The sequence below is a fragment of the Pelophylax lessonae genome (genome assembly GCF_965119305.1).
Source record: "Pelophylax lessonae genome assembly, chromosome: 1".
Lineage (NCBI taxonomy): Eukaryota > Metazoa > Chordata > Amphibia > Anura > Ranidae > Pelophylax > Pelophylax lessonae.
This window is the reverse complement of record NC_138768.1, coordinates 535,109,019-535,136,130: the sequence shown is the minus strand read 5'-3', so window position 1 is coordinate 535,136,130 and position 27,112 is coordinate 535,109,019. Positions and strand designations below refer to the sequence as shown.

The 27,112-nt window shown below is 44.2% G+C and overlaps 1 protein-coding gene across 2 annotated transcripts in view; it reads right to left on the bottom strand.

The window, feature by feature from the left end:
* The window catches only part of RASGEF1B (RasGEF domain family member 1B), a 627,091-nt gene that overhangs the window by 407,585 nt on the left and 192,394 nt on the right, over positions 1–27,112 (bottom strand). For both annotated transcript variants that reach the window (XM_082252850.1, XM_082252851.1), the window contains exon 3: positions 21,286–21,339. In XM_082252850.1, coding sequence (XP_082108976.1) covers positions 21,286–21,339 — 54 coding nt within the window. The remainder of the gene's footprint in view (positions 1–21,285; positions 21,340–27,112) is intronic.

The window sequence follows — 27,112 nt, the reverse complement described above, 5'->3', positions numbered from 1 at the left end:
TAAAGTAACGCAGTGCCGAATCGCAAAATTGGGCCTGGTCACAAAAGGGGGAAAATATTCCGGTCCAGAAGTGGTTAAACAATGGCAAATTATAACTTTACTAAACCCAGCATGTTTTTTTTCATGGCCTGCTGCCAAATAAATTCAAAATCTGCATTAAAAATAGGCAGAATGTGAATATATTAGGATAAAACAGATGCTTCCACAGTGAATCCATAGTGAATGACAGCAGGGGTATTAAGATGCATGACCACGGGGAACAACATCAAGATAAGACCTACCTATTCAAATACCTGTAGTTAATTAGTATACAAAATGTTGAACAAATTGTTAATTTTAGAGCTCTAGCTGCAGGAAATAATTCAGATTGGGAAGATACTGTCAGGACTGTGTGACTAAAGGAGACAAGGTCTTGCAGCAGCAATGAACTATATGGTGCATTTAATAATAGCTAGACAGCTTATTCTATCTAATAGGACACCCGTAATAAATAAATAACCCAGGGACACAGAGATTCAAAGCCTAACAAGGTCACTTTTGTCTTCTACAACGTCAGCACACACCTTCTAATACAGAGTGGAAAGCATTATTATTAAAACCAATAACATGATTTGCAGGCTTAATTCAGTAAAATGGTCTTTTTTCTTTTTTTTTCTCTTAGAACATTTTTTCCTTTTTTTCTCCATACATGAATCAACATGAATGGTAAAGAAAACAATTCAGAAACCAGTTCAAGCAACACAAAGCAATTGAAAACACCTTGTCCTGTCCGCTGCTCTCTAGATTAATAATGTGCTGCCCCACTTTTATTTTATTTTTTTTTCTGTGTTGTATTGAACTATATTAGGTTGTTTTTATTTTGTAGTATGCTGATATCTAATGGTTGTTTTGGGACAGTAAAACTTGTTTATTAATGTGATTTTGGTATCTTCATCTGTCCTCACCTCCTGTTTAGTGTTAGTTGGTTTAGACCCTCCCCTGATCTTCCATGTTCCCTTAGTCAGTTGTGAGTTGGGGAGTTTTGTAGCTCATTTGTAGTACGAAACAGTGAGTTTACTCCACGCTAGAAGTGTCTTTTCAGGGCTTTTTGTGCTCACTTTTATTTAAAAACTTCCCGCAAACCGATGCATCTGTACGTTGGCTTGCAGAAGTGGTTGTACCGGGATGATACCTGCAGATGAAGGCATCAACTCAGTACCATTTTATAGAGCCAGCGGTCGCCTTCCATGGCTCTGCCCGGGTGTTGAATACTGAAATTTTTTTTAAATCGCAGCCATTGGCACGTCACTTCTGGGTTTCATAATCAGAGACCCGATCAAAGTCGAATCTGGCTTCATTCAGGACTCCAACCAGCCGGCGGACATGTCGGCTGGCTTGAGTCCCGAACAATGCCGGAAGTGGGTTTATGCTACTTCCACGTGCTGGGCGGGTTCACATGCTGGCGGGTTCCATTTTGAAACCTGTTTCACAGACTATGACGGAAGGGATTGGGGGTTGCGGGAGTCTTTGGACCCTGAGACTGTTCCTCCAGAACAGCTGGAACTGTTGTACCAAGTGATCCAGGCTCTGGTGTTCCTGTGTGATGCGTCTATGGATTCAGCTCCCCTGATTGCCAGGGTTTCGGCCGTCAGCATTGTTTTAAGATACATGGTTTGTTTGAAGAACTGGTCGGCTGACCACGCTTCCAGAAAAGCCTTAAGCTGACCTCCCCTTTTTGGGAGACAGGTTGTTTGGTGACTCATTGGATGAGTTGATCAAAGGACTGACTGGCGTGAAGAGTACTTTTCTTCCTCAATCCTGCAAGGGTAAGACTCCCCATGCTAAGCGGGGTCCCTACTTTTCTGCTCACAAACGTTTTTTCACAAGAAGAGGGTAAGTCATTCAGAACTTCTGGAGGTGCTAAGAAGCCCTGGGGCAAGAGCAAGGCCGGTCAGTCCGGTGCTGCAGACAAGTCCTCTTCAGCATGAAGATGCACCCTCTCCTCTCTTAGGGGTGAGGGGCCATCTGTGCTTCTTTCAAGAACCCTGGACTTCTTTCATTCAGGACGATTGGGTTCGCAACCTGGTTTGTTCCGGGTACAAGATCAAATTCTGGTCTGAGAATTGGCAAGTGGATTATCTGAGTCGTCAGGTGTTGGATCAGGGGGAGTGGTCCATGCATCCGGAGGTGTTTCATCTCCCAGTGGGGGAGTCCAGTGTTTGCCCAGTGGGGGAGTCCGGAGGTGGATCTGTTTGCGTCTCGCCTCAACAGGAAAATTCAGAGGTCTGTGGCTGGGTCTCGGGATCCTCTGGCCGATGCCACAGACGCTCTGGTGGCTCCTTGGAGTCAGTATTGCCTAAATTTATGCCTTTCCTCCATTCGTTCTTCTGCCGAGGTTTCTTCCCCGGGTGGTAATGGAAGGCATTCCGGTCATTCTGGTAGCTCCAGACTGGCCTCCGTGGTCTTGGTACGCAGAACTGGTGAAAAAGGTCGAGGTCTCTGATTCCTACCCTTTTGAAGGCCAGGGAATCGACTTCTAGGAAGATCTATCATTGTACGTGGTGTGAATTGATGCAGCTGCACCCTCGCTTGTTTCTATAGCTCGGGTTTTGGCCTTTTTACAAAAAGGAATTGAGCAGCACTCGGCATTGGGGACTATCAAAGGCCAGGTGTCGGCCTTGGCTATTTCTTTTCAACATCTGTTGGCTACCCCTAGTGTGGTTCGCACCTTCATTCAGGGGGTGCGTCATCTGGCCCCTCCAAGGCGATCCCCGTTGCCTCCGTGGGATCTTGATCTGGTTTTGTCTGTTCTTCAAAAGCCTCCTTTTGAGAATATTAGGGAGATTTCTCTGCTTTCTTTGTTGCAGACGGTTGTCTTCCTAGTGGCTATCGCTTCTGCCCGCAGAGTTTCTGAGTTGGCGGCGTTGTCCTGTCATTCACCTTATTTGGTGTTCCACAGGGATAACGTGGTCATCCGATCTAATCCGTTCTTTCTTCCTAAGGTGGTGTCGGATTTTCACCTGAATGAAGACAGTGTGTTGCCTTCCCTAAGTCCTAAGACTAAACATAGCAAGGAAGTTGCCTTGCACTCTCTGGATGTGGTGCGGGCGATAAGGGTTTATCTGGTCGTTACTGAGCCCTGCAGGAAGTCAGACTCTCTCTTTGTCCCTCCGGATGGTCCTCGCAAAGGTTTGGCTGCGTCCGCCGCGACCATTTAGAGATGGATGAGGCAGGCGGTTGTTCAGGCTTATTCAATCAAGGGTCAGGTTCCTCCTTTACCTGATTTCTACTAGAGCGCTGAGTGCATCTTGGGCATTTCGCCATCAGGCCTTGGCTGTATTTGTAAGGCGGTGACTTGGTCGTCTGTACACACCTTTACCAACTTTTACAAGGTGGATTTGTTGACATCTTCGGATGCCTCTTTTGGCGGCAACGTTTTGCAGGCTGCTGTTTTGTGAGAGAATGTTTTTTTGCTATTCTCTTAGGGGTCTCTTACCTGGATGAGCTCCTGTTGTTTGAGTGAGCTCCATGTTGCGTGGTTGGCTACATTTAGACTTTTGGAGTTGTTACTGTCTAGTAGCATTTTCCCACCACTCATTTCTTTACTACTTTGGGATATCCCACTCAGCTAATGGAGATGAGGCTGCGTCTGTCGACGGACGATAGAGACATTAAGATCTTACCGTAAAATCTTTTCCTCTGATGTCCGTCGACAGACGCAGCACCCGCCCCTCTGTTTGGGTTGGTTCTTTGTTCTCATTGCTTTAAACTAAACTGAAGTGCTGAGTCATGCAGAGAGGAACAGCCCCCTGGGGGGTGTAATCATGTTTTTTTATGCCTAAACTACATCTGATGGGAGGAGCATGAACCCACTCAGCTAATGGAGATGAGTCTGCGTCTGTCGACAGACATCAGAGAAAATATTTTATGGTAAGATCTTACAAAAATCATATTTTTTTTTAAAAAAAATTGTGTTTGTAAGACCACTGCGCAAATACGGTGTGACATAAAGTATTGCAACGATCTCCATTTTATTCTCTAGGGTCCCTGCTAAATATATATATATATATATATATATATATATATATATATACTATATATATATATATATATATATATATATATATAAATATATATATAAAATGTTTGGGGGTTCTAAGTAATTTTCTAGCAAAATCTACTGATTTTAACTTGTTTACAAAAGGTGTCAAAAATAGGCCTGGTCCTTAAATAAAAGAAAAGTTGATAAATGTACATCTTCCCAGGCAGAAGGTTCTCACCATCAATGCAACAATACATATAATTCAGTCTCCTGGTTCTTTATCAGCCCTGTGGCTCAGGCCTTGTGCCTCGATCCTCCTGACTGTCAAACACACTTCCCAGTGCTCTGTCAGCTTGGCTTTCTTGTAGCTTGCCAGCTACTCCATCTGATGAATTAGAGTTGAGACTGCGAGCCAGGCCTTGTTGTCCAACATCAGTGCTTGACTTCACAAATGCACTTCTGGAAGAATGGTCAAACATTCCCACAGACACACTCCTAAACCTTGTGGACATCCTTCCCAGAAGAGTTGAAGAGATTATAGCTGCAAAGGGTGGGTCAACTCAATATTGAACCCTATAGACTAAGACCTAGATGCCATTAAAGTTCATGTGCGTGTAAAGGCAGACGTCCAAATGCTTTTAGTAATACATTGTACATGAGTACTGACTTTCTACTTTGCTTGAAACATGCATGTTTCATTATTTAGCAAGCTGCTGCTATTGTTTTTTCCCTGTTATAATATTGACATGGGCAGACCTAAGTGGTCCTTGCCAGAAGAGAAGGCACAAAGCAGTGCTATTTACATGTTTCGACACACACAGCTTCCTAGAACCTCATCATGCTCATTTAATTGAATATTGGTGTACCATTTACTAGATTGCTAGGTGAGCCCACAACGCAGGCATACCATAGCTCCTGTTCATTTCCTTTAAAATCAGTCTCAATTAGTCCATATCTACATTCCACCTGTAATTGTGGATTGATATTGTTTTAAAACTGTAATCACATGTAATTTGAATATGTAAATATCACCAGAAGAGTTGATATATTGAATATCTTAAGAACCTAAAAATTTCCCGGCCTCTAAAAAAAGGACCTGACAAAAATAAATGTAAATCCTAACAAAATCTTAATTTAGCTACAAATCATGTAGTGCCTACTGCTCTTTACAAATATTTATACAGAAGAGTCCCACGGAGACTTTTTAATTTATTCATTATACAGACATATGTTAATTTGCTATTCCCCACTCTGGGAAATTTAAAATGCACAGACTGTGAGGTTATTTGTGCAGTTGTTAAAAAAAAATACTACATTGATGTTTGTTAAGGGAGAAGCGCAGTCAAAACTGTTATTTTTTTACTTTTAGATAGGATGCTTGGTATGGTTAGAACCTTTGTCCGGTGTTAGGGCCGGTTCACATTAGTACAATCACAGAGATTGCATGTAATTCGGAGCGCACTGCTCCTAAATTACATGCGATCTCTGTGTGGTGCAAATTTCAGCCATACAGTTTGTATGGCTGAATTCGCACGGCAATCACACTAAACACGCACATGACCCTTTTTTTTAATCCGCAGCAGAATCGGATCGCATGGTGGTTCACACAAGTGCGATCCGATTCTGTGCGAACTTGCAGATCGCACTGCGATATGCGATCTCAACTGGGGGTGTCGTTAACTTTTACTTGACACCCCCTGCGTATTGCATATGGCAGTGTGAACTGCCAGGGGTGCGGATGCGATACGGGAACACGCTGCATATTCGCAGCGTTCCTGCATTGCAGAAGTGTGAACCGGGACTCAATGCTGTTTGCGAAAAGTTTCTTTCTTTTTTAACCTTTAGAAAAGAACTTAACCCTTCCCAGGTATTTTTTTTATTATTATTTAAATCCCCCTTACATATTTTAATTTGGTTATTCTCAAGAAACATACTCGCTCTGAAAATCCAGCATTGACCTGGTATGATAGGCTGTTCTGCTGCTATATGGGGGTCCCTCACCTGCAGTCTTCCTCTCTGATGTTATCGGAAGCTTGTTGTCTCTTCTGGGTTTGTGCAGCATGTAGGTGGGGTGTGCCGTGGTGCGTTGGAATAACATACTCAGTCCCAATGCAAGGAAAGAATTTGAATTGAAATATTGCAAAGATAGTTTACAAATAACCCGCTGGGAAGGCAGCCCAACCGGGAACCCTCACAGTTCCAGCAGTGTGTAGAGAGCAGAATGTAGCCAACTGTCAACATCTATAGAGAGGGGAAGAATGTGGTCTGCCCATCTTGTGCCCAACAGGCAGGTGTAAAGAGAAGTTGCCATCCCTGCGCTTTCCCTCCTTTCCCTGCCACTTGTGCTGTCCCTAACAGGCGGGGTACCTGTCCCTACTTTAAACTCGCAAATGCATGCCAAACCTAAAAGCCAGGGTCTTAAATAGGCTCTGCCTAAACCTAGATGGCTGCCAGAGTCACATGGAGCGGCAGCATACAATTTGATGCTTCTACAGTGACTCAGGAAACCATAGAGGAACTATGTCCCTCTTTAGTTCCTCTCCAACTGCAGTCCTGCTGCGGAGAGCACCACTTACAGTGGAGAAATTAGACTGCACCTGCCTACAAGCAGACCCCTTGATCCAGAGCCAGGTCCTTCCTCCAGCACTTTTTCATTTCTCGCCTGATGCCTTCTGGGATTTGATGTGGCTACTCCTAGAAGCTCCAGAAGCTAGGCTGACATCATACTCGCTCACAATAAAAAAAAAGAAAAAAATGCAAAACAAGCACAAAAAGTGGTCAGCTTTTCTGTGTTAAAGAAAGGGATGGGTTATATTGATAAAAGGTGGTATTTTTTTCTGAACGGTCAGGGCCACCATCAGGGGGGGATTAGCCCACACACATATAGGGGGCCCGGTCGCCGGGCCCAAACCATGGCTGACGCCCCTGCCCCTCCCCCAGGCTTCTTTGGATGCTGTGCAGGGATACTTTCTAGGTCAGGCCTGGCATATTCAGCAGGGAAGAAAGGGGGTGGGCGGAGGCAGAGAAGAGACTGGGCACCATGATCTGCAGGCTGTAGCTATTTTTTTTTTTTTTAATAACTTTCCCCAGCCAAGCGCACTCTTTCTTCACTTTCTGGTGCTGCCATGCCGGTGTAGTAATCCCCTGTGTGAGACAAGTACATGACAGTCCCTGCCTCTTCTTTATCAATCCACTGGGCAGGCCAGGACTGTCATATACTTGTCTCACAGGAGATTACTACACCGGCACGGCGGCACTGGAAAGTGAAATAAGAGTCTGCTTGGCTGGGGAAAGTTTTTTGTTTTGTAATTGCTACAGCCTGAAGAACATGGCCCCCTGTCTCCTCTCTGCCTCTGCCAACCTCTTTTCCTTCTGGGGAATTCCACATGTCGGTGTGGGATAGGAGGGGGTCTTCCATCTGAAATGTGTGGAGGTGCCCACTAGCAGGACCTAGCAGTGTGTGTTAAATGTGCCATCTTTTAACAATTGTTTTATGGGGCTGTCTCTTTGCTGGACTGGGCAGTCTCTTTGCTGAATTGGGGCTGTCTGCTGGACTGGGGCTGTCTCTTTGCTGGACTGACTGTCTCTTTGCTGGATTAGGCAGGCTGTCTGCTGGACTGGGGATGTCCCTTTGCTGGACTGAGGCTGTCTCTTTCCTGGATTGGGTTGTCTTTTTGCTGAATATATGGGGATGTCTCTTCGCTGGATTGGGCCAACTGTTTGCTAAATATATGGGGATGCAAGCACTGATGACTTGGAATACACTTTGAATTTTCATACATGATGTTGTAAGAGTGTTCAAATAAAAGTGGGTGCACTAAAGGACTTGGTGGGATGGCCTGTGGGTGGGCCCTGGGGAATATTGGTGGTCAGGCCTGGGGGGGCCAGGCCTAAAGCTGTGTAAGGGCCCCCAAAATTTCTGATGGCTGCCGTACTGACAGTGCTGCTATCCAAAGCCTTCATCCAGAGTGGATTCACACTAATACAGGAGGTGTGTTACTGGCCAGATCACCAGGTGAAAACAGAGGTGAAAAGCCTAGAAAAAGAAAATGAATGCACTCACCACATTTAATGATTGCTAAGGTGCAATATATTATGTTTTTGGTTTTGGGATTAATATTGCTATAACATGTATACTGCTTATGTGTACACAGTTCTGGTGAGTTAAAGTTAGAAAAAATGTTGCCATGGAATCCATTTTGTTTTTAAAGTGATACTACTTTTTTTTTTTTTAAATAACAAACACGTTACACTTACCTGCTCTGTGCCATTGGCTCAGCCAATAAGAAGGGAGAGTCCCGGACAGCCGAGTCTTTCATGCAACATCGCTGGATCGAGATGGGGCTTAGGTAAGCATTAGGGGGATAAGGGGGGCTACTGCAATATATTTTATCTTAATGCATTGAATGCATTAAGATAAAAAACTTTCTGCCTTTACAACCACTTTAAGCTTAGTGAATGAAATGAAGCTCTGCTGGCATCCATCATCATCCAATCATGTGCAAGTAAAATGCTGTTTTTCCTATTTTCCTTGCATGTGATTGGGTATTCTTTGCAAAATGAAATTTCACCGAATTCACTAAGCTCTAGGAAAGATTCCATTGCAAAGTTAACAGCCTATTTGCCTTTAGTAAATCAACTCCAATGAATAAATTCCAGCCTGTCACATTTTTTTCAACCATTATTATGTATATTGAGTGAAAAGAATAAAACAGTACATTTGAGAGTATATGTGGAAATAAAATGATATAATCAATAAGCCATTGAAAAACAATTATTGTACAAAGGTGAGCAAATTTATTTTGATAGTTTTATTTGATGTGACACATACTCATATAATAACTATGACAATGATGCTAAGAACCCTCATAGCAGCAATGTAACTATGGTATGTTAAATTCATTGTCGCCTTATCAATAAAGACTAATACTTCCTATATCCTCTATGTGCCCTTGATTACAGTCTGTTAGGGGCATTCCTAAAGTAGGAGCACAGATTGGGGTTAATTTACTAAAACCAAAAAGCATGTTAACTGTGCAAGGAAATTGCACTTTGCAAGAAAATTTTCCCCAATGCTTAATGAATGAGGTGAAGCTCCGGTGAGGTTTTCCTTCCTTCACCACATTCACTAAGCTCTGGGGAAGATTCCCTTGCAAAGTGAACAGACTATTTGCCTTTATTAAATAAACCCTTTGTCTCAAATTGAAGGCAAGTACCTGAACTAATAATGCATTTCAGATGCTTCTCAGCTCAAGCTAATAACCATGATTAGCCTTGGGGAGAATTAATATTGCAGCTTGATACCCCCAGTCTTTTACCATTAAAAACAATTCATATTATTGCGATGGAGTTCCAAAGATTACAAAAACGAACTTGTCTTAGTAAATATCAGAATTTATCAGTATTTGTATCTGCTAACAGAACTTTGTGTTGAATTTAGACAAAAAAAGCATTTAATGAAAGGTCCAATGAAGTCCATGTAATAACATACTGTATACTGTATTAGCATGGTGTACTGTAGCTCAAGATGAATGCCTGAACCACAAATGTCAATGTGCATTCATCCCGTGAAGACATGATTCATAGGCAAGGAGTAAAGTTTAATCCCCAGTTCCAGTGGAAGATTGGCATCTGGGTTTACATGTACATGGTCAAATTCAGTAAATACATTTACTTAAAATACCAAGGGAGCATTACATGGTTTTTTTTTTAACAAATGAAACAGAGTAAGTATTTAACAAAGTCAAGTAACTAAAACCGCACAGGAAACCTGGTATACTATATTCCAAGAAAAGCATTACTAAAAAGCAAGGGTTGATTTACTAAAATTGAGAGTGCAAAATCTGGTGCAGTTGTGCATGGTTTCCAATCAGCTTCTAACTTCATCTTGTTCACTTAAGCTTTGACAAGAAAACCCAGAAGCTGACTGGTTCCTATGCAGTTTTAGTAAATTAACCCCAATATGCTTAACCTCTTGCCACATAAGTAGTGCATATGTGCAATGGCAAAGAGGATGGGCTTTAATGCCCTCACACCACACATACAGTGAATCCGGAAAGTATTCACAGCGCTTCATTTTTTCCACATTTTGTTATGTTACAGCCTTATTCCAAAATGGATTACATTCATTATTTTTCAAACATTTTACATTTTACAAACACAATACCCCATAATGACAACGTGAAAGAAGTTTGTTTGAAATCTTTGCACATTTATTAAAAAGTCACATGTACATAAGTATTCACAGCCTTTGCAATGACACTCAAAATTGAGCTCAGGTGCATCCTGATTCCACTGATCATCTTTGAGATGTTTCTACAACTTGATTGGAGTCCCCCTGTGGTAAACTTAGTTTATTGGACACGATTTGGAAAAGCACACACCTGTCTATATAAGGTCCCACAGTTAACAGGGCTAATTGTCTGTAGACCTCAGAGACAGGATTGTATGGAGGCACAGATCTGGGGAAAGGTACAGCATTGAAGGTCCCAATGAGCACAGTGGCCTCCATCACCCATAAATGGGAGAAGTTTGGAACCATCAGGACTCTTTCAAGAGTGGGCCGCCTGGCCAAACAAAGTATTCAGAAGAGAAGGGCCTTAGTCAGGGAGATGACCAAGAACCCACTGTAGTGATGTCGCGAACCTAAAATTCGCGGTTCGCGAACGGCGAACGCGAACATCGGCAAATGTTCGCGAACCGGCGAACCGGGCGAACCGCCATAGACTTCAATAGGCAGGCGAATTTTAAAACACACAGGGACTCTTTCTGGCCACAATAGTGATGGAAAAGTTGTTTCAAGGGGACTAACACCTGGACTGTGGCATGCCGGAGAGGGATCACGCAAAAAAAGTTCTTAAAAATTATAATTTTTTGATAGAGAGCCAATTATTGGAAAAATTAAAAAAAAATAAAAATAAAAAATTTCTTTGGATTTAGCATCTGGGGGGTCTAAAAAGTGTACCTGTGAAGTTTCAGCTCTGTAGCATGTCCAGAACCCCTAAAAAACAGCATTTTTCTTATATTTTCAGGAATATGGCTTCTCTGCGGCTGGCTTTTTCTCTTGCAGGCATTTATCGGGCATTTTTTTAGGCAGGCATGTCATTTTTTGTATTTAGTGTCTGGGGGGTCACAAAAGTGTACCTGTCAAGTTTCAGCTATGTAGCATGTCCAGAACCCCTAAAAAACAGCATTTTTCTTATATTTTCAGGAATACGGCTTCTCTGCGGCTGGCTTTTTCTCTTGCAGGCATTTATCGGGCATTTTTTTAGGCAGGCATGTCATTTTTTGTATTTAGTGTCTGGGGGGTCACAAAAGTGTACCTGTCAAGTTTCAGCTCTGTAGCATGTCCAGAACCCCTAAAAAACAGCATTTTTCTTATATTTTCAGGAATACGGCTTCTCTGCGGCTGGCTTTTTCTCTTGCAGGCATTTATCGGGCATTTTTATAGGCAGGCATGTCATTTTTTGTATTTAGTGTCTGGGGGGTCACAAAAGTGTACCTGTCAAGTTTCAGCTCTGTAGCATGTCCAGAACCCCTAAAAAACAGCATTTTTCTTATATTTTCAGGAATACGGCTTCTCTGCGGCTGGCTTTTTCTCTTGCAGGCATTTATCGGGCATTTTTTTAGGCAGGCATGTCATTTTTTGTATTTAGTGTCTGGGGGGTCACAAAAGTGTACCTGTCAAGTTTCAGCTCTGTAGCATGTCCAGAACCCCTAAAAAACAGCATTTTTCTTATATTTTCAGGAATACGGCTTCTCTGCGGCTGGCTTTTTCTCTTGCAGGCATTTATCGGGCATTTTTTTAGGCAGGCATGTCATTTTTTGTATTTAGTGTCTGGGGGGTCACAAAAGTGTACCTGTCAAGTTTCAGCTCTGTAGCATGTCCAGAACCCCTAAAAAACAGCATTTTTCTTATATTTTCAGGAATACGGCTTCTCTGCGGCTGGCTTTTTCTCTTGCAGGCATTTATCGGGCATTTTTATAGGCAGGCATGTCATTTTTTGTATTTAGTGTCTGGGGGGTCACAAAAGTGTACCTGTCAAGTTTCAGCTCTGTAGCATGTCCAGAACCCCTAAAAAACAGCATTTTTCTTATATTTTCAGGAATACGGCTTCTCTGCGGCTGGCTTTTTCTCTTGCAGGCATTTATCGGGCATTTTTTTAGGCAGGCATGTCATTTTTTGTATTTACTGTCTGGGGGGTCTAAGAAGTGTACCTGTCAAGTTTCAGCTCTGTAGCATGTCCAGAACCCCTAAAAAACAGCATTTTTCTTATATTTTCAGGAATACGGCTTCTCTGCGGCTGGCTTTTTCTCTTGCAGGCATTTATCGGGCATTTTTTTAGGCAGGCATGTAATTTTTTGTATTTAGTGTCTGGGGGGTCACAAAAGTGTACCTGTCAAGTTTCAGCTCTGTAGCATGTCCAGAACCCCTAAAAAACAGCATTTTTCTTATATTTTCAGGAATACGGCTTCTCTGCGGCTGGCTTTTTCTCTTGCAGGCATTTATCGGGCATTTTTTTAGGCAGGCATGTCATTTTTTGTATTTAGTGTCTGGGGGGTCACAAAAGTGTACCTGTCAAGTTTCAGCTCTGTAGCATGTCCAGAACCCCTAAAAAACAGCATTTTTCTTATATTTTCAGGAATACGGCTTCTCTGCGGCTGTCTTTTTCTCTTGCAGGCATTTATCGGGCATTTTTTTAGGCAGGCATGTCATTTTTTGTATTTAGTGTCTGGGGGGTCACAAAAGTGTACCTGTCAAGTTTCAGATCTGTAGCATGTCCAGAACCCCTAAAAAACAGCATTTTTCTTATATTTTCAGGAATACGGCTTCTCTGCGGCTGTCTTTTTCTCTTGCAGGCATTTATCGGGCATTTTTTTAGGCAGGCATGTCATTTTTTGTATTTAGTGTCTGGGGGGTCACAAAAGTGTACCTGTCAAGTTTCAGCTCTGTAGCATGTCCAGAACCCCTAAAAAACAGCATTTTTCTTATATTTTCAGGAATACGGCTTCTCTGCGGCTGTCTTTTTCTCTTGCAGGCATTTATCGGGCATTTTTTTAGGCAGGCATGTCATTTTTTGTATTTAGTGTCTGGGGGGTCACAAAAGTGTACCTGTCAAGTTTCAGATCTGTAGCATGTCCAGAACCCCTAAAAAACAGCATTTTTCTTATATTTTCAGGAATACGGCTTCTCTGCGGCTGTCTTTTTCTCTTGCAGGCATTTATCGGGCATTTTTTTAGGCAGGCATGTCATTTTTTGTGTTTAGTGTCTGGGGGGTCACAAAAGTGTACCTGTCAAGTTTCAGATCTGTAGCATGTCCAGAACCCCTAAAAAACAGCATTTTTCTTATATTTTCAGGAATACGGCTTCTCTGCGGCTGTCTTTTTCTCTTGCAGGCATTTATCGGGCATTTTTTTAGGCAGGCATGTCATTTTTTGTATTTAGTGTCTGGGGGGTCTAAAAAGTGTACCTGTCAAGTTTCAGCTCTGTAGTATGTCCACAACCCAAAAAAAACAGCATTTTTCTTATGATTTTTAGTAGAAAACTAATGCAGTGTCTTTCCAGCTGTCTTTTTTTCTTTCTGGCAAGCTGAAATATGATATGCCAAGGCAAACATGCCTATCAGTTGAGCTATGACACAGACAACACTGCACACATGGGGAAATATGTAAAACAAAAAACAGGAAAAGGAAATTAGGTGACGGTAACAAAACATGATATTGTGATTGGCCAAATAAAAAGTCACCTCGCGATGAGGTCGCGCCAAAGTCGCGCTAAGTCGCGCCAAAGTCGCACTGGAAGCGACGCTACTTTAGTGGTAGCGGCAGTGTAAACCAGCACTAAAACATCCAGTGTGTGAATACGATCAGGTATGATGTTTTATCGGTCAAGTAGTGTAAGGGTTACGCCCGTTGCCCGCTTCACAGTGACAGACCAAACTCTGACAGACCAAACTCCCCGTTTAACAGTCAGTCAGTCCATTTGCACAACCGCAAACTCCCAATTTGCACAAGGTTGGATACCAAGCTAGCCATGTCCCGTTCCTTGTCCTCACTGACATCATTGAAGGTCTCTTCCTCCACCCAGCCACATACAACACCAAGGGTCCCCGAAAGGTGAGAACAAGCCCCCTGGGACGCCTGCTGTGGCTGGTATTCCACCTCCTCAAAGCCACCTTCCTCCTCTGACTTCTCTTCTTCAGACTCCTCTCTCTGCGTTGCCACAGGTCCAGCAATTGACAACGACAAGGCTGCTTCTGGTGGTGATGAGGACCACAACTCTTCCTCTTCATGCTCATCTACAGCCTGATCCAGTACTCTTCGCAGGGCACGCTCCAGAAAAAACGCATATGGGATGAGGTCGATGATGTTGCCTTGGGTTCGACTGACCACCAGGGTTGTCATCTCCGCAAAAGGACGCATGAGCCTACAGCCATTGTTCATGAGCATTCAGTAACGCGGCCAAAAAATACCCAGCTCCGCAGAAAGAATGAAAGAAAATGAATGTTTTTTTTTATGAAAAATTATCCTGCGGATCGCTTTTGGTCTGTACACAATGAAGCAACGACCTTATCATCTGGGGTGTGCCAACACAATCCTAGAGGTGATCGCTTCATTGTGATACGCAAGCCCCTTCACCACGACAAGGTAACGATCACGAAGGGGAATTGACACATGTATGTGCCTTTTTTTTTGTTTTTTGTTTTTTTGCAGCCACAGTGTAGCACCAGAGGCCAGAAAAATTAGGCATGTACACATGCATGAAAAAGTAGGTATTGTTGCAGCCGCTGCTGTAGCAGCGGCCTGAAAAATTGAGGTTTTAAGGCAGAAAGTGCACTAAAACATTGCTGCTTGAACCGTAGTTGGTGGCGGAGACGTCACGTAAGTCATCCGGCATGCAGAGAATGATTATATACAGCAGCGTGTGGACCATTTTTAGGCCAAGGCATCTCAGTCATCACCAGGCCTTTTTTAGTCAAATGCATCCCCCACTGTCAGTCCCTTCGGGATCCATGCCTCATTCATCTTAATAAACGTGAGGTAATCAAGACTTTTTTGACCTAGGCGACTTCTCTTCTCAGTGACAATACCTCCTGCTGCGCTGAAGGTCCTTTCTGACAGCACACTTGAAGCGGGGCAGGCCAGAAGTTCAATGGCAAACTGGGATAGCTCAGGCCACAGGTCAAGCCTGCACACCCAGTAGTCAAGGGGTTCATCGCTCCTCAGAGTGTCGATATCTGCAGTTAAGGCAAGGTAGTCTGCTACCTGTCGGTCGAGTCGTTCTCTGAGGGTGGACCCCGAAGGGCTGTGGCGATGCATAGGACTAAAAAAGCTCCGCATGTCCTCCATCAACAAGACGTCTGTAAAGCGTCCTGTCCTTGCCGGCGTGGTTGTGGTGGTAGGAGGAGGATTACTTTCACCTCTACCCCTGTTGGATTCCCGTTGTGCTGTGACATCACCCTTATACGCTGTGTAGAGCATAGTTTTTAACTTATTTTGTAGCTGCTGCATCCTTTGCGACTGCCGGTAATTGGGTAACATGTCACAGACTTTCTGCTTATACCGGGGGTCTAGTAGCGTGGCCACCCAGTACAGGTCGTTCTCCTTCAGCCTTTTTATACGAGGGTCTCTCAACAGGCATGACAGCATGAAAGACCCCATTTGGACAAGGTTGGATGCCGAGCTACTCATGTCCAATTCCTCGTCCTCACTGATGTCATTGAAGGTGTGTTCTTCCCCCCAGCCACGTACAACACCACGGGTACCAGATAGGTGACAACGAGCACCCTGGGATGCCTGCTGTGGTTGGTGTTCCTCCTCCTCAAAGCCACATTCCTCCTCTGACTCCTCTTCCTCACACTCCTCTTCCAGTGTTGCCGCAGGTCCAGCAATCGATGGTAAGGCTGTTTCTGGTGGTGGTGATGGTGACCACAACTCTTCCTCTTCCTCTTCACGCTCATCTACGGCCTGATCCAGCACTCTTCGCAGGGCACGCTCCAGGAAAAAAACATATGGGATGATGTCGCTGATGGTGCCTTCAGTGCGACTCACTAGGTTTGTCACCTCCTCAAAAGGACGCATGAGCCTACAGGCATTGCGCATGAGCGTCCAGTAGCGTGGCAAAAAAATACCCAGCTCCGCAGAGGCTGTCCTAGCACCCCGGTCATACAAATACTCGTTGACCGCTTTTTCTTGTTGGAGCAGGCGGTCGAACATTAGCAGTGTTGAATTCCAACGTGTCGGGCTGTCGCAAATCAAGCGCCTCACTGGCATGTTGTTTCGCCGCTGAATATCTGCAAAGTGCGCCATGGCCGTGTAGGAACGCCTGAAATGGCCACACACCTTCCTGGCCTGCTTGAGGACGTCCTGTAAGCCTGGGTACTTCTGCACAAAACGTTGCACAATCAGATTCAACACATGTGCCATGCACGGCACATGTGTCAACTTGCCCAAATTCAATGCCGCCAACAAATTGCTCCCGTTGTCACACACCACTTTGCCGATCTCCAGTTGGTGCGGGGTCAGCCACTGATCCACCTGTGCATTCAGGGCAGACAGTAGTGCTGGTCCGGTGTGACTCTCTGCTTTCAGGCAAGTCAACCCCAAGACAGCGTGACACTGTCGTATCCGGCATGTGGAATAGCCCCTGGGGAGCTGGGGGGGTGCAGTTGGTGTGGAGCAAGACGCAACAGCAGAAGAGGACTCAGCCGAGGAGGTTAGCATAGAGGATGGAGTAGGAGGAGTAGAGGAGGTGGCAGCAGGCCTGCCTGCAAGTCGTGGCGGTGTCACCAACTCCTCTGCAGCAGAGCCACGCATTCCATGCTTGGCAGCCGCCAGCAGGTTTACCCAATGCGCAGTGTACGTTATATACCTGCCCTGACCGTGCTTTGCAGACCAGCTATCAGTGGTCAGATGGACCCTTGCCCCAACACTGTGTGCCAGACGTGACATGATTTCTTTTTCCACAATAGAGTACAGGTTGGGGATTGCCTTTTGTGAAAAATAATTTCGGCCGGGTACCTTCCACTGCGGTGTCCCAATAGCGACAAATTTTTTGAAGGCCTCAGACTCCACCAGCTTGTATGGTAAAAGCTGGCGGGCTAAGAGTTCCGACAAGCCAGCTGTCAGACGCCGGGCAAGGGGGTGACTCTGCGAGATTGGCTTTTTGCGCTCAAACATTTCCTTCACAGACACCTGACTGTGGGCAGGTGACGAGCAGGAACTGCTGAAGGTGAGAGGCGGAGGGGCGGGTTGTTGATAGGGGGCATGGAGGACAGCAGTGGTTGACGTGGCTGAAGATGCTGGACCAGGAGGAGGATGGTGGCTTTCAGTTTGTGTGCTGCTTTTACTCATGTGTTGATCCCATAGGCGTTTGTGATGTGAGATCATGTGCCTTCGCAAAGCAGTTGTACCTAGGTGGGTGTTGGACTTCCCACGACTCAGTTTCTTTTGGCACAGGTTACAAATGGCATCGCTGATATCAGAGGCAGACACACAAAAAAAATGCCACACTGCTGAGCTTTGCAAGGACGGCATTCTGGTGGTGGCAACAGCTTGCGTTGATTGGCGTGCTGTCTGGCTGACCCCGGGTGCCGAATCTACATGCTGTCTGACTGCGCCACTAGCTCCTTGCGATGACCTCCTCCCCCTGCTTCCAACTCGTCTCCTCCTCCTCTCTGTCTCCCCATCTGAACTTTCCCCCTCTTCTTCTGCTCTTCGAGCAGGCACCCAGGTGACATCCACAGACACATCGTCATCATCAGCCGCTTCACTTGACAACTCAGCAAAGGCAGCAGCAGCAGGTACAACATCATCATCATCACAATGTACGTCCATGTGTATAATGCTGCCTGACTGAGACATATCCCCGTTATCTACATCCTCTGGCACTAATAGTTGCGCATCACTTATTTCTTCAAACTGATGTGAAAATAACTCCTCTGACGGATCAAGTGAAGCGGCTGTGGTGCTAGTGTTGGTGGTGGTGCCGGCGGGCTGGCGAGTGGTAAATTGAGAGGTGCCCGAAGCTGAGCTGGAGGAGGATGGTGCATTAAGGTTCCGAGCGGAAGCTGTAGACGATTGGGTGTCCTGTGTAAGCCAGTCAGAATTTTTTGAGTTCAGGGGCTGTGGTGGCCTCTGAACACTGGGCATTATTCAAGAGCCTAAGGAAATCACAGCACCACGACCACGACGGCCCTTGCGGGGTGGCCTGCCTCTGCCTGTCATTTTTTTTTTAATGTGTTGTTACTGTTGTACTATGAGTGCAAGCTGCTGTGCCACCTTATATATCAGTGGTGGGTGGGCAGTGGCACAGTACACTCTCTGTGGACCTGACAGCAGTCACTGGCACCCAGGCAACTGCAATTTAAAAATATATATATTTTTTTTTACTTTGCAAGCTGCTGTGCCACCTTATATATCAGTGGTGGGTGGGCAGTGGCACAGTACACTCTCTGTGGACCTGACAGCAGTCACTGGCACCCAGACAACTGCAATTTAAAAAATATATATATATTTTTTTACTTTGCAAGCTGCTGTGCCACCTTATATATCAGTGGTGGGTGGGCAGTGGCACAGTACACTCTCTGTGGACCTGACAGCAGTCACTGGCACCCAGGCAACTGCAATTTAAAAAAATATATATATATTTTTTACTTTGCAAGCTGCTGTGCCACCTTATATATCAGTGGTGGGTGGGTGGGCAGTGGCACAGTACACTCTCTGTGGACCTGACAGCAGTCACTGGCACCCAGGCAACTGCAATTTAAAAAAATATATATATTTTTTTTACTTTGCAAGCTGCTGTGCCACCTTATATATCAGTGGTGGGTGGGCAGTGGCACAGTACACTCTCTGTGGACCTGACAGCAGTCACTGGCACCCAGGCAACTGCAATTTAAAAAAATATATATTTTTTTTTTACTTTGCAAGCTGCTGTGCCACCTTATATATCAGTGGTGGGTGGGCACACAGTGGCACTGCAGTGGGCACAGTACACTCTGTGGACCTGACAGTCACTGGCAGCCCAGGCAACTGCAATAATAAAAAATATTTTTTTTTTCAATTTATTGCAACAAGATGCTGTGCCAACGTATATATATCAGTGGTGGGCAGTGCACTGCAGTGGGTACAGTGCACTCTGTGGACCTGACACAGCACTCACTGCAATTATGACAGAGAAAAAAAAAATATTTTTTAAAATGCCAGGTACTGTGCCTGTGCCACCCGAAATGAGTGTGGTGTGCACACAGTACAGTCTGTGGTAGGTCTGTGGCCTCTCACACACAGCGGGCAGGCAACTGCAGTGTACAATAGATATATATATATATATATATATATAAAGAAAAAAATCTATTACCTTACCAGCCCTTGAAAGGGCTTTTGGGGACACTATATATATATATATATGTATATATATAAAAATAAAAAAATCCTCAATTACCAGCCCTTAAAAGGGCTTTTGGGGACACTAGATAGATATAGATATATATATATATGAAGAAACAACTCAATTACCAGCCCTTAAAAGGGCTTTTGGGGACGCTAGGTATATATATATATATATATATATAAAAAAAAAAAAAAACACAAATACCAGCCCTTAGAAGGGCTTTTTGGGGTGCTGATATTACAGCAGTAGTGGACCAAGAACACTGCAAGACCAGGAACACTGACTAACTGTCCCTAGCTTAACAGCAGCAGCAGCAGCAGCAGCTCTCCCTACTCTCACTACACACACTGCTTCAGAATGATCTAAGATGGATGCTGCCCTTGCTTATTTATAGGAGGTGGGAGGGTGTGGGAGGGAGGTACGCTGATTGGCTGGAAATGTGTCTGCTGACTGTAAAGTTCAGGGTCAAAGTTTGCCTCAATGATGTCTTATGGGGGGCGGACCGAACATCGCATATGTTCGCCGGCAGCGGCGAACGCGAACATGCTAAGTTCGCCGGGAACTGTTCGCCGGCGAACAGTTCTATACATCTCTACCCAATGGTCACTCTGACAGAGCTCCAACATTTCTCTGTGGAGAGAGGAGAACCTTCTAGAAGAACAACCATCTCTTCAGCACGGAAGCCACTCCTCAGTAAAAGGCACATGGCAGTCTGGCTGGAGTTTGTCAAAAGGCACCGGAAGGGCTCTTTGACCATGTGAAACAAAATTCTCTGGTCTGATGAAACAAAGATTGAACTTTTTTTGCCTGAATGGCAAGCATCATGTTTGGAGGAAACCAGGCACTGCTCATCACCTGGCCAATACCATCCCTACAGTGAAGCATGGCGATGGCAGCATCATGCTGTGGGGATATTTTTCAGTGGCAGGAACTGGGAGACTAGTCAGGATTGAGGGAAAGATGAATGCAGCAATGTACAGAGACATCCTTGATGAAAACCTGCTCCAGAGCACTTTGAACCTCAGACTGGGGTAAAAGTTCATCTTCCAACAGGACAACGACCCAACGACACAGCCAAGATAACAAAGGAGTAGCTACAGGACAACTCCGTGAATGTCCTTGAGTGACCCAGCCAGAGCCCAGACTTGAACATGATTAAATATCTCTGGAGAGATCTGAAAATGGCTGTGCACCGACGCTCCCCATCCAACCTGATGGAGCTTGAGAGGTCCTGCAAAGAAGAATGGGAGAAACTGCCCAAAAATAGGTGTGCCAAGCTTGTAGCCTCATACTCAAAAAGACTCGAGGCTGTAAATTGGTGCCAAAGGTGCTTCAACAAAGTATTGAGAAAAAGCTGTGAATATTTATGTACTTGTGATCAATAAATTTGTAAAGATTTCAGACAAACTTCGTTCACATTGTCATTATGGGGTATTGTTTGTAGAATTTTGAGGAAAATAATGAATTTAATCCATTTTGGAATAAAGCTGTAACATAACAAAATGTGGAAAAAGTGAAGCGCTGTGAATACTTTCCAGATTCACTGTATGCATCCATAGATGGCTGAGGCTTCTTTGCTGAGATGGGCTCCCTGCCTGCTCTCAGCACAGTGAATAAGGTGTTTTGGACAGCCTCAAGTCATGATCAGCAGTTGGCAGAATCAGCCCTTGATTATGTGACCACTGTGATAGCCAGCTGTGGTCACATTATTGGGCAGTCTTTCCTGCCCCCTGGGCGCAAACACGTAGTAAAAGGGATGCTGGGGCTGGGCTGGCAAGGGTTCAAGTATATTTGGTAAATGTATTTGCAAATAAATAGCTGCACATTTTAGGACATTTTTTTTACAGAGTCTGCTATGAGAAGCAGTTCCTACCAGTTTTGTCTCGCATAGCGACTTCTCAACAGTTAAGGTGCTGAATATGGTTGTCTGAAAGAAAGCAGAAACAAAACATGAATGCATATACAGTACATCCAAATATGATACAGAAAAAGAATGAAAACTGCATTTGAAATACTGTTATTTTTTATTAGAAATAAAGGAAATAAAGTATTTAAGTTGTAGTAATAAAGTCATTTTGTTTATCTTTTACCAATAGGTATGCCTATAATACCGCTTACCTGTAGATACTGCAAATATATCCTAAACATTCACGTTTTAGGAGTTATTTACTTGTGTAGCAGCCAGTGACATCACCAGCGCATGCAATTTGAAGGAATGGCATACTTGTGCCATTCCTTCAGACCTCTGTGCCATGGCGGTGACTCCCACATCACCGCTCGGCCATTCAAACTGCTGGAGTCCATGAAGACCGGGTAAAGATGTAAGCCCTGTAAGCAGTGACAGTGCGCCCCTGGAGGGCTTTGTTTTTAGGTAGGTTTCACATAATGTGCTAGTATGTGGTGCATACTAGCACATTATACCATTGCCTTACAGGGGGAACGTTTTTTTTTGTCTTTTGCTCAATTTGCTGCTGCTTTAAGGAACCTGTTTTTCAGTTGGATCCAATCAGTGATTACATACGGTTGGGGGCGATGTCTGAACCAGGATGCATCTGTCCCTAATGGCATGTAGCCACTAAGGATGTGTCTACATGAGAACAATGAATGCCTCTCTCGGCCCGCCATTTTGTGGCCACAGAATGTGGAATGATACAGTGTATGCATGTAATCATGCATGTGATGGCCTTATCATTTTTTTCTATTCAGTTCCCCATTGGCCAAAGAATGTGTAGTGCTTTGTCCCATCTTCCTAGGTGCCCTGTAACATTAGTTGTGGCCTATAACACCAGCCTCACTTCCCTCAGCCCACAGAAGGACTAGAAACACTCAGTCTGGTAGGCAAACACAACAATCAGGATCTCTATGACTAAAGGCAGGCCATAGACGGTGCAAATTTTTTCCTGCAACCACGGTTTGCAAGAAATAAATTGGTGCAATTCCCCCATCAAAACAGATAGTGCTGACAGGGGAATCCCTCCTGCTTAGCCATTGTCTGCTCCCGGAGGGGGCAGGTGGGGGAAGACATCCCCGCCAGGAGAAGTTAGTGATTATTGCTAGCGGCTATAGCAACCGCTAGCGATAATCACAAGTGAATCCGGCAGGCTGGTTGTACCCAAGTTGATCGAACAACATGCCCACACACGGTTCAAGTCTCGGCCGGTTCAGCAGGAAATTTGAGATTTGAACCATCTATGGCCGGTCTAAGTCCGGCTGGGTGAAACTTGATAAAGAAGGTTGGCTCTGGGCAAAGACTGCATATTGTGGATTCTTGTGGAATAAAATGCTGAGTTGTATAAAGTCATTGGAGTGTGACTCCCTTTAATTTTTTTTATCTTTATATTTAATGGATACACACACACACACATATATATATATATATATATATATATACATTGGAAAGGTAGTGAACAAGACAAATTTCCCCAAATGCTTAATACCTTCACTCCAACAATATATTTTTACTTTATTAAATTCTCTCCATAATCTACAAAGCACTTTCTCTGATTTCTCTGATCTATTTTTTTTTTTTTTTATTTCCTTTTTTTCTGCTCCACCCGACTAGGCAAGAATGTCATCTCCTCTGCTGCCCCCTGGGATATGCATATCACATAACCCAGGAGGCATGAGTTTCAGTACAGTGGCCAGACCTTGAGGTGTGTAATCAGGGGTCCTAGTAGTCAAAACCAGGAACAGACAGCCATCTCTCCTTGTCAAATTTGTTTATTGTTTTGAATTAAAAAAAAGGTGAGCAATCTAAATTTTACAAGGATTGTGGTATATATTTAAAGGATAACAAACTAATTATTTCAATTAGAAAGAGACAAATAAAAATTAAAATGCAATATCGCACAATATAAGCATCAAATAGATTGTCAACGTCGGTTGTAAAAATGTAATATAATTGAAAAGAAAGAGAAAGGTAGATTATTGACTGTCGGTCTAGTTTGAAAACAACGTGAATAATAAATCAGTAAAGCAAAAGTACATTTCAATGGGTCTGGGGAACAACCCTGAGAGTACCACATAAGAACTGATAGAAAGGAAGGGGTCATGAAGAAGGAGTAAGAGGTTAGAAGAAGTAAAGAAAAGCGTAAAAATACAGTGGGTGTAAAGGGTAAATTTAACCACTTCCATACCGAGTCATGTAAAATGACGTCGGCAAAGTGGTTGTCTAGATCCGGGCCGCCGTCATATGACGTCGGCCCGTTCTAGCTGCTACTGCGCGCCCCCGGCGGCGCGCAGCGGGGCGATCAGGGATGAGGCTCGTCCCTCGGACATAGCCCATCACTGATCAAGGTAAACAGCCAATAGAAATTGGCTGTTTACCACGTGATCGGCTGTGTCAATCACAGCCGATCACATGAGCGGCTCCAGCACGAGCCGCTCATTCTCTCTGCAATGCGTGCCCCCGGGGGCGCGCAGAGCAGCGATCGGGGACGAGGCTCGTCCCTCGGACAGAGTCGATCCCCGATCTAGGTAAAGAGCCAATGAAATTGGCTCTTTACCACGTGACCGGCTGTGTCCAATCACAGCCGGTCACAAATGTCAACAGAGAACACGGTAACTAGCTGTCACCGTGTTCTCCTCCTCACACACTGATCCTGTGTGAGGAAGAGTGTGGTAACAGCTAGTTACCAACTACAGTGCACCCTAAACACACTGATTGCCCCCCCCCCAATAAAGAGCACCTGTCACTAGCCCATCAAAGTACCCGAGTACCTGTCATCAGGTACTCAGATGACAGGTACTCGGGTACTCTGATGGGCTGGTGACAGGTATTCGGGTACTCTGATGACAGGTACTCAGGTACTCTGATGACGGATACTCTGATGACAGGTACTCGGGTACTCTGACGGGTACTCGGGTACTCTGATGACGGGTACTCGGGTACTCTGATGACGGGTACTCGGGTACTCTGATGACGGGTACTCGGGTACTCTGATGACGGGTACTCGGGTACTCTGATGACAGGTACTCGGGTACTCTGATGACGGGTACTCGGGTACTCTGATGACAGGTACTCGGGTACTCTGATGACGGGTACTCGGGTACTCTGATGACAGTTACTCGGGTACTCTGATGACGGGTACTCGGGTACTCTGATGACAGGTACTCGGGTACGCTGATGACAGGTACTCAGGTACTTTGAGTACCTGTCAACGGAGTACCCGTCATCAGAGTACCTGAGTACCTGTCACCTACCCATCAGAGTACCCGAGTACCTTCCACCTGCTCATCAGAGTACCTGACGCCTGAAGTACCCAAGTACTTGCCGCCTGCTCATCAGTACCCATCACTACTCATCAGTACTCATCAGTACCTATCACGTATCAGTACTGATCATCAGTACCCATCAGTACAGTATCACCTATCACCTATCAGTCAGTGAGTACTACTCATCAGTACCTATCACCTGCCTGTCACCTGCCCATCAGAGTACCCGAGTACCTGTCACCTGCCTATCGGAGTACCCGAGTACCTGCCACCTGCTCATCAGTACCAGAGTACCTGTCACCTGCCCAACAAAGTACCCGAGTACCTGTCACCCTTCATACAGCCACCATGTCCAAGTCCAAAAAGGTTTATATACGTCGTCCGTTTAAACCTAAATACCGGTGTTATGGCAGCAGATAGCTGCCATAACCCTGGTATTTTTTTAAACGGTGGACGGTTGGCTTTCCGATAAGGGTGGTCCCAGCGGCGGATTCGCCGTGGGATCACCCTTCCGGGATGGCGGAAGAGGCGCCCCCCCCCCCTCCCGACGCGTTCCGGTCCTTTTCCCCGCTTACCGGACCCGCCGGCAGAGGTGAAAACGATCCGGTCCCGAATCCTCACAGACAGGATGTCGAGTGAGGGCAAGCTTGCCCTCACTTGACTCTATGGTCTTGGAGGACCGGAGCTACTGAAAATGTTGTTGCCTAGCAACCGGTTTAAAGGTCCTTTTTTTTTTTTTTTTTCATTTTATATTATAATTATTTTTTTTTTTTTTTTTTCTATCTTTTAGTGTACTTGTGAGATCTGAGGACTTTTTGACCCCAGATCTCACAAAAAAAAAAGGGTCCTGTCGTGCCTATTTCTATTACGAGGAATATTTACATTTCTTTTAATAGAAATAAAAATGATCAATTTTTTTTTTTTTTTTTAAACGGTGTAAAAATAAAAAATAATAAATAAAATAAATAGTAAAAAAAAAAAAAAAAAAAAATTAAAGCGCCCTGTCCCCGTTAGCTCGCGCGCAGAAGCGAACGCATACAGAAACCCCGCCCACATATGTAAACGGTGTTCAAACCACACATGTGAGGTATCGCCGCGATCGTTAGAGCAAGGGGAATAATTTGAGCCCTAGACCTCCTCTGTAACTCAAAGATGGCAACCTGTAGAAATTTTTAAATTGTCGCCTATGGGGATTTTTAAGTACCAAAGTTTGTCACCATTCCGTGAGCGTGCGCAATTTTGAAACATGACATGTTGGGTATCTATTTACTCGGCTTAACATTATCTTTCACATTATGGAAAAAAATTGGGCTAACTTTACTGGTTTCTTATTTTTTAATTAAAAAAAGTGAATTTTTTCCAAAAAAATTGCGTTTGGAAGACCGCTACGCAAATACGGTGTGATAAAAAATATTGCAATAATCTCCATTTTATTCTCTAGGGTCTCTGCTAAAAAAAAATATATAATGTTTGGGGGTTCTAAGCAGTTTTCTAGCAAAACAACTGATTTTAGCTTGTAAACACCAAATGTCAAAAATAGGCCTAGGCAAGTGGCTAGGATGCATGATGATGCTCCTTGGATGTTCGGCCCCTCTATATGGCTAGGCTGTGAAAAAGTCTCACACATGTGGTATTGCCATACTCAGGAGGAGTGGCAGAATGTATTTTGGGGTGTCATTTTTGCTGTGTACATGCTATGTGTTAGGAATATCCTATAAATTGACAACTTTGTGTAAAAAAAAAAAGTTTTCATTTTTTTCCCACATTTTCCAAAAACCTGTGGAAAAAAATGATATGTTCAAACGACCCATTATGCCTCATAGAATATACGTTGGAGTGTTTGCTTTCCAAAATGGGGTCATTTTGTGGACTTTTCCATTGTATTGGTGCTCTAGGGCCTTGAAAAGTGTGATAGGTAGTAAGAAAGTTTTATGTGTATTTATGCTCCTAGAACGCCTGAATGTGCTTCTTGGACGTGGAGTCTCTTTTTGTGGCCAGGCTGTGTAAAAGTCTCACACATGTGGTATCGCCATACTCGGAAGGAGTAGCAGAATGTATTTTTGGGTGTAATTTTTGCTGTGTACATGCTATGTGTTAGAAATAGCTTATAAATTGACAACTTTGTGGGAAAAAAAAGAAAAAAAAAATTTTTTCTTCATTTTCCCAAGAATTGTGGGAAAAAATTACAACTTCAAAAAACTCACCATGCCTCTTACTAAATACCTTGGACGGTCTACTTTACAAAAAGGGGTCATTTGGTCGGTATTTGTACTGTCCTGACATTTCAGGGCCTCAAGAAAGGAGATAGGCAGTCAGTACATCTGGTGTGATCAATTTTCAGTAATTGGTACCATAGCTTCTAGACTCAATAACTTTCACACAGACTAAATAATATACACTAATTTGGGTTAATTTTACCAGAGACATGTAGCAGTATACATTTTGGCCCAAATGTATGAAGAAAAATTTATTTTTTGCAAAATTTC